The sequence below is a fragment of the Orycteropus afer genome, unplaced genomic scaffold, assembly GCF_000298275.1.
Source record: "Orycteropus afer afer isolate SDZICR_OR568_19922 unplaced genomic scaffold, OryAfe1.0 scaffold00057, whole genome shotgun sequence".
NCBI lineage: Eukaryota > Metazoa > Chordata > Mammalia > Tubulidentata > Orycteropodidae > Orycteropus > Orycteropus afer.
Genome location: NW_006921644.1, coordinates 5,299,758 through 5,308,094, shown reverse-complemented (window position 1 = coordinate 5,308,094; position 8,337 = coordinate 5,299,758). Strand labels below are relative to the sequence as shown.

The window sequence follows — 8,337 nt, the reverse complement described above, 5'->3', positions numbered from 1 at the left end:
TTTTGTACCAAACCAAACAAAACCAGACCCACTGCCATCGAGTCGTATCCGACTCATAGTGACCCCTCCTTGGGTTTCTGAGGCGGTACCACTATGGTAGTAGATTGCCCAACCTACCTGTGTATTCCTTCCATCTTGTTTTGATGTTTCCTGCATCATTCAATATTTTGCCCATAGAATCTTTCAATATTGTGACTCAAGACTTGAATTATTTCCTCAGTTCTTTTGACTTGAGAAATGCCGAGTGTGTTCTTCCCTTGGTTTTCCAACCCCAGGTCTTTGCACATTTCATTATAATAATTGACTTTGTCTTCTCAAGCTGCTCTTTGAAATCTTCTGTTTTTATCTTGTCATTTCTTCCATTCTCTGTTCAAGGGCAAGTTCCAGAGTTTCTTCTGACATCCATTTTAGTTTTTTCTTCCTTTCCTTTCTTTTTAATGACCTTTTGCTTTCTTCATGGATCATGTTCTTGATGTCATCCCACAGTTCATCTAGTTTATGGTCATTGTTGTTTAATGCTACAAATCTATTCTTTAGATATTCTCTAAATTCAGTAGGGATATAATCAAGCATATTTTAGCTCTGATGTACTTGTTTTAATTGTTTTCAGCTTCATCCTGAACTTGCATATGAGCCGTTGACGGTCTGTTGCACAATCAGCTCCTGGCCTTGTTTTGGTTGAAGATACTGAGCTTATCCATTGCCTCTTACCACAGATGTAGTTACTCTGATTTCTGTGTATTCCATCTGGTGAAGTCCACTTGTATAGCTACTATTTATGATGTTGGAAAAAGCTACTTGGAATTAATAAGTGGTTGGTTTTGCAAAATTCTGTCCTGTGATCTCCAGTGTCATGTATCACCAGGACCATATTTTCCAACTACTGGTGATTCTTCTTTGTTTCCAACTTTTGCATTCCAATCACCAGTAATAATCAACATATCTTATTTTCATGCTTGCTTGGTGAATTTCAGCTGCAGAAGTTGGTAAAAATCTTCAGTTTCCTCATTTTTGGCTTTGGTGGTTGGTGTGTAAATATGAATAGTAAAAATTTGAATAATTAATTGGTCTTCTTGTAGGCGTTGGGATATCATCCTGTCACTGACAGCATTGTACTTCAGGATAGATCTTGAAACATTCTGATGATAAATGCCACACCATTCCTTCAAATTGGCATTCCCGGCGTAGTAGCTCATTGATTGTCTTACTCAGACTGGCCAGAACCAGTCCATTTCAGCTCACTAGTTCCTAGAATATCGATTTTATGTGTCCCATTTCATTTTTGACAACTTCAGTTTTTCTAGGTTCATGCTTTGTACATCCCATATTCCAGTTATTGATGGATGTTTGCAGCTGTTTCTTCCCATTTTGAGTCATGCCACATCAGCAAATGGAGGTCCCAAAAGCTTTACTCTGTCCATGTCATTAAGGTTGACTCTATTCTGACGAGGCAGCTCTTCCCCAGTATTATTTTGAGTGCCTTCCTACTTGAAGGGCTCATCTTCCAGTATTATAGCACACCAAGTTTCAGAGCTGTTCATAAAGTTTTCCAGTAATATACCAATATTTCACTGCTATTCATAACGTTTCCACTGGCCCATTCTTTGAGAAGTAAATGGCCCCTTCCTTCTTCCGAATCTGTCTTTTGTCTGGAAGGTCCGCTGAAACCTGTCCACCATGGGTGACTCTGCTTTTTATTTGAAATACCAATGGCATAGCCTCCAGCCTCACAGCAACACGTAAGCCACCAGAGTACAACAAACTGACAGATGAGTTGTGGCTGTTTTAATAAACTTACGTAAAAATAAAGTCCGTGCTATTTTATTTGTTATAGCTGCTTATTTTTTACATGCTTTCCCTTAGATCTGTTTTCTTCCCTTATAGTTCAGTAATTTTGCCATTGGTCTGTTGATTAGATCTTCATATGATATTTTCTTCCCAGGTGGTTCTGATGTCTGTGAGTGGCTACTTGCTAGAATATTATAGATACTTTTCTTATTTTGTCCAAGTTTGTTTTTGTATAAATTACAGATTTTCTCCTTTATGCTTTTAATGTTTTCTAGTGTCCATTTATTGCTTCTCATGTTCTCCTCCTCCTATTTCCTTCTGTGTCATTTGAGTATGTCATTCCTGGAAACTTTCAATAGGAAAAGATCTGACCAGTTCTTTCTAAGCCCCTCTATGCTGCTGTGTCATTGCTTTTGTTCTTTTTATTGAAATAATCACTAACTTTGCAGCAGCCTCTTTTTTTCCTTTGATTTATGTGTTTATTTTAGTAAACTAACTTCCTACTCTATTATATATATCAGTGTTGGTGGAACTTCTTTTTGCATAACCTCTTATTCAGCTCTCCCTTCCTCAATTCAGGGACATCTCAGATCCCCTCTGAAGCTATCTTAAGATATGTTTTGATATAGCTTGTATTTCACTTCGCTCAATAGCTTATTTTATTGACCTGACCGAAATAACAAAGTATTATATCAGAATTCTAGATTGACAACTTTAGACCTAGAAAACTTCTTAAAGAATGTCTAGCCCAACTCCTTATTTATGAGGCTCCTAGCCCAGTAGAGTGGAATAACTCACTTCTGACTCCACAACGATTCTGTCTTGGGGCAAGAAGGTGGGGAATTTGGTCAAGCCCCTGATTACCTCTTGTGGTAGTTACATTTGTGTGTCAACTTGGCTGGGCCTGGTTGGTTGGCTGGGCAGCTGGATGTAATATTCCCCATGATGTGACTGGTAATCAACTCCATGGTGGAATCTACTGTGGGCAGCTGAGTAGCTGCTTTAGGGATGTGGTCTGTTTCCTGTGTATAAGGAGAAGTCTTGGGGAATGGTTTGTTTCTAGCTTATGGCTTGCTTGAACCTTACATGTAGCTGTGCTGACCTTGGGATTTTCAGTGGACTTCAATTAATGGCCTGCCGTGTGGTTTGGTAACATCAGGACTGTGGCGTTTTACTTGTTAACCATGGGCTTGTCAGTCTCAGCAGCCAGCAGCTGTCTGAGTGAAGAAAAGCCTTTAGCTTCAGTGGGCCAGGAGCAGGAGGCAGAGCTGAAGGCCACTGCTGAGGGGCTTTAACCCAGCCCCTAAAGCCTGGCCCTTTGCCTTGGACTTAAAGCCTTCAAACTGTAAAAGAATAAACTCCTGTTTGTTCAAGCCATCCCATTTGTGGTATATTCCTGTCAGAGCAGCACTCGGTAACCAGAACATCTGCAGTAATCCTTAATCTCTGTAGCCTCTTCTACTTTATCTCTGAGGCCGAAAAGATTTTGATGTTCAACTGTTCACCTTTCATTCACCTTTAAAATATGTCTATATTGGTGTATATATTATAAGAATGTAAATATATCCATTTATTTTGCTCTGGTAGCATATATATTATAAGAATGTAAATATATCCATTTATTTAGCTCTGGTAGCATAGTGCCTAAGGCACTTGACTGCTAACCAGAAGGCTGGCGGTTCAAACCCACCAGCCACTCCTCGGAAGGAAGGTTGGGCATTTCTACTTCCGTAGTGATACTGCCTCGGAAACCCAAGGAGGGGTCGCTATGAGTTGGGGCTGACTCGATGGCAAATAGCAACAACATAACAACAAATATATCCATATAAGAATATTTTTATTCAAGTGTATCTGCTTTCAACATAAATTTAGCTGTTTGAAAAATTCTGATTACTTACCTAATAGCCAGGCTCCATTTTTCTTGTTATTTGTGACCTATGATTAGATTAGACTATGAGGCTGAAAACCCCCCAAGTGTTGCATTTAAATCCAATTCATTATAGAGACAAGATTGTGGTAGAATCAAGTTTGATGACTGTTCATGATGGAAATAAAGCAAAAGCTTGGGAAGTTTACTTGACCATGCCTTCCCATGGGAATCATAAGGTAATATGGTTGCTAAGATTCAGTTACTCTTTTGGGTAATATTTATGAAAATACAATGCATTTAGGTCATCAGAATTGGGAGGTGGGCTTTAGTCCACTTCTGTCAGACTACATCTAGAGCATTGTGTTTCATTCTGGTTGCAGTATTCTTTATAACGGGCATTGACACTAAAGTGCTTTATGAAGTAAAGGAATTTTCCAAATTAGATTGTAGATGCCCTGTCTGTGGAACCAGGGATGTTCAGCGTGAAGAAGGGTAAGCCAAGATAGTAAGCAGATTAACTTCAACCAGATGTTTGGAAGACTATAGCAGACGAGAGGAACTAGAAGAAAATAGGAAAATTTACAGAGAGATAGTGTTTAGTTTAACATGAAGAAGTTTATAGTTGTTGTTAGGTGCCATGAAGTGGTGTCTGGCTTCTGGCGACCCTGTGTACAGCAGAACGAAACACTGCCCGGTCCTGTGCCAGCTCCACGATGCCTGCTACACCTGAGCCCATCATTGTAGCCACTTTGTCAGTCCATTTTGTTGAGGGCCTTACCCTCTTTCATTGACCTACTTTACCAAGCGTGATATCCTTCTCCAGGGAATGGTCTCTTCTTACAACGTGACTGAAGTAGGTGAGACGAAGTCTGGCCACAATTTATAGTAAATAGAACAAAACAGGCTATTTCTCAAGGTTATGAGCCCTTCATAACTAGAAGGGTTCAAGCAGAAGTTAGATGACTTGCTAGATTGGGAATCCTGGAGAACAAGGATAAAACTAATCCTACATGTTTATTGAATTCATATTTTGGGAAGGAATTAATTCACCAAATATTTATCCAACTATTAGGACATAGCTGCCAGACTATTGAATGGAATTGTACTATAGATTCCCTAGTCTAGTCTAGATTCCCTTTCTAGTCTAGACTGAGTGAAATAGTACAAACATAAGAAATTTGTTGATAAAATCATTTTTATTTTGCAAATCTTTCTAAATATTTGATGTGCATAAATAGTGACATAATCTGCTGTCTCTTCTTTCCCCCTTTATTTCTAGTACGCGGAAAAGAGGACCAAGAGCAGGGAGCACGGCGATGCGATGCGAAGGAGACTTCTTAATCCTCCAGAGGAGGCTGAAAAGTGAATTATATTTTCGCTGGATACCTTACCTAAGAGAAGATCTTAAGAAATGTTGTTTGACAGTTGAAAGAATCCTCTCTTATTTGGTCTTCATGATCCTTAGACTAGAAAGTGTGGTCCCATTTTGTACTTGAAGAAATGGGGGAGCCACGGGTCTAGGTGTTTGTTGAGTGGAGCCTTAGTGTAGTAATCTCTCCCCCTGCCAACACACCTGACTTCTAATACGTTCTTTCCCTTTGTCTACGACCAGCTCCCACGGAATAACTTATCTCCCTCAATATCCTCCTATCTCTTACGTTCTCCTGAAATTAGGGCAAAATTATACCAGTAGGCTTCTTATTTTGACAATATGGAGATTCTGAAACTTAAAAATTGAAGATGAGCTGGGGCAAAAAGTTTTGGGGGAAATCTCAGCCATATTAACTATGTGAAAATGTTTCAACTTTATGGTTATGAAAGAGCTATTTTTTTCAAGGATTAAGTATTTTTAATTAGCATTGATAAAATTACATCTTGGGTTAGGATTTTAATATTAACAGGCTTTTCTTTTCTTCTTTGGTTGAATCTGCACACCCTGGGTTCCAGTTAACCCCTGGCATTGAACTTGGTTTAGCTTGACTCTTCTCTGCCTGGGTGGAGGGCTCTTTGTCCCAGACTCATTGTCAACAATCTTTTCATCGGTGTTCTTTCTGCCAGTTGTTCCTGAGTCCTGTGGTCTATCTGGAATTTAGCAACCTCCAGCCCTGGCCACAGCAGGGGTTTCCTCTTGTCATATAAGGTGTGACTGAACAGACTGTCAGCTTCTTGCAGTGGAAATTTGTGTGTAATATCCAACATGTTGGTGTTGGCATTTAAAAAGTGATCTGCTGTCATGGAAGATGTTCAAGGGGCTGGGCATGCACTTAGCAGAGTTGTTATAGAAGATAACAGACATTAGAGGAAGGGGTGAGGGAAGAAGCAGAATTAATTCTGAAGACACTTGCAAGGCTGAAGAGATAGTGAGTGTCATTCAGAAATGAGGCCTTTTTGGAAGCTTGTGGTAAATGACAAGTTGACTATTAATAGTATAGTAAATGGTGTGATTAGATTGGTGTCATAGATAGAACACACAGAAGAAAGCATCTATGCCCAGCTTGCAGGAAGAAGGGAGCCATTTTAAGAAAAAGACTTAGAAAAGGTGATTGACCTTTGATAAACTGAGTGAAAATGGGTTGTGTTCTGGGTATCCTGAAATGGTTTCGCATGATCAGGGTATGGAAGTGGGGGGTGGAGGAAGATCACAAGTGCTTTGAATTCTATTGGAATTTTTTCTTTAATTCTTTGATGACTAGTTGTAATTTTAATATGGTGAGTAAGGAGAAGAGGTTTGTACTATGAAGAAAATAAAACTGGTTACCTCAGGTGAATACCAGCCAATTCACTGGCATCCTTTAAGTTCCAATCCTGGAAGGGTTTCTTCTATGGGAACTAACCTTTCCTGCCTCAGTGACTCTGGCTGAGCCATTTGGATTCTGGGTTGAGGTCCCCTGGCCTTGGGCTTCAGCTCCATCTTCCAGGCCCCTTGGGATGGCAGCTCTGCTTCCTCAGCTTTGGATAGCTCCGTTCTCCACCCCCATGCCCAGGCAGGCCCCATTCTTTTGCCTCTTGGGAATGGCAGCCCCTCCCTCTCAGCTTTGGGTGATGGCCTCATCCCCTTGGCACAGCTAAACAGCAGCCCCACGCTCTGGAGCCAAGTTGGAGAAGATCTGACTCTTTGAAACCTAGGAGACCATGGCCCCTGTGAAACTGAGAAGGCCCTGCCTCCCATATTCCTTCTAGCAGTTCTGCTGATACTGAGCTGCTCCAGGGATGGTTCTTAGAGGACAGCAGATGCAGCTCCTTTGACCTGTTTCCTGCATGTAGAATTGCAGGAAGTGGACTGTTCGGGCCTTGGGTTCTTTCTCTGTCCCCTTTAGTCTAAGCTGATGGGTTTTCTGCTGTGGTGGTTGGCTAGATTCATCAGTTACATGCTTAATCTCTTTAACAAAAGCTGTGTAGCCACATCCTTGGTGAACATTCTAGGATGTGTCCTTAGTTTGTACAACAGAATTTTCCAAATCTTTCAAGTTTTGTTTTCACTTACCACAGTTCATTTTTTAAAAATACATTTCATTGAAATATAATTTATGTACAGTGAGATACACAAAACTAAAGTGACATGGATTAATACATTTTTTTTGTTTTTCAGTGTTCCCTCCCTTTCCACGCCTGGTAACCAACAAAGAAAGTTTCCTTCCATATATAAACCTTCCTTGACTTTTTACAATAACAAACTATACTATATTTGCCCTTCTATCCCAATTCATTTTTAAGTCCATCTTTTTCCTCTCATTTTACTCCTTGTGGCAGGGAGAAACCATTCTGCCTTTTTAAGATCTTGCATAGAAATGTCAACATCCAGCTATCTAAATTTATCACTTACGAGTTCTACATTTCACCAAACATTTGAACATAATTCAGACAAATTCTTTGCTACTGCATAAAAAGCGTTGGCCTTCCTCCATTGTCCAAAAACATGTTCATAATTTTCTTTTAAACCCTCACCAAAAGCACATTGAATGTTTACGTTTCTAGCAACATTCTGTTGATGGCACCATATGTATTCCCTAAGACAAAAGAGACTTTTTCCATAGTGCTCTGTATTTCTGAGCCCTCATCAGAATTGCCTTTGGCATTCATAATTTTACCAGCAGTTTCTTCAAGGCAATCTAGGCTTTTACTATTGTTGTTGTTGTTATGTGCCGTCGAGTCGGCCCCGACTCATAGCGACCTCCTTGGGTTTCTGAGGCAGTATCACTACGGAAGTAGGATTGCCCAACCTTCCTTCTGAGGAGTGGCTGGTGGGTTTGAACTGCCAGCCTTCTGGTTAGCAGTCAAGTGCTTTAGCCACTATGGTTACTATTAGGGGACTTAAAACTCTTCCAGCTTCTACACATTACCCAATTCTAAAACTGTCTTCTACATTTTAAGTATCTGTTACAGCAGCACCCCACTGTTCATGTACCAATTTCTGTCCTAGTTATCTAGTGCTGCTATTACAAGTTGATGGCTTAACAAACACATTTATTCTCTCACAGCTGAGGAGGCTAGAAGTCCAAATAATAGGGTGCTGGCTCTAGGAGAAGGCTTTTCTCTGTTGGCTCTGGAGGAAGGTCCTTGTGTCCTTTCACCATCTGTGGGTGTTCTTTGGAGAGCTCCATGTGTCTTCATGTCAGTCTTTTCCAGGGTCTAGGAGGCTCTCAGCACAGGGACCCCAGGTCCAAAGGATATACTCTGCT

The 8,337-nt window shown here is 40.4% G+C and overlaps 1 protein-coding gene across 1 annotated transcript in view; it reads left to right on the top strand.

The window, feature by feature from the left end:
* The window catches only part of CMC2 (C-X9-C motif containing 2), a 19,627-nt gene extending 14,603 nt beyond the window's left edge, over positions 1-5,024 (top strand). The window contains exon 3 of the mRNA XM_007939114.1: positions 4,938-5,024. Coding sequence (XP_007937305.1) covers positions 4,938-5,024 — 87 coding nt within the window. The remainder of the gene's footprint in view (positions 1-4,937) is intronic.
* The last annotated feature ends 3,313 nt before the right edge of the window (positions 5,025-8,337 follow it).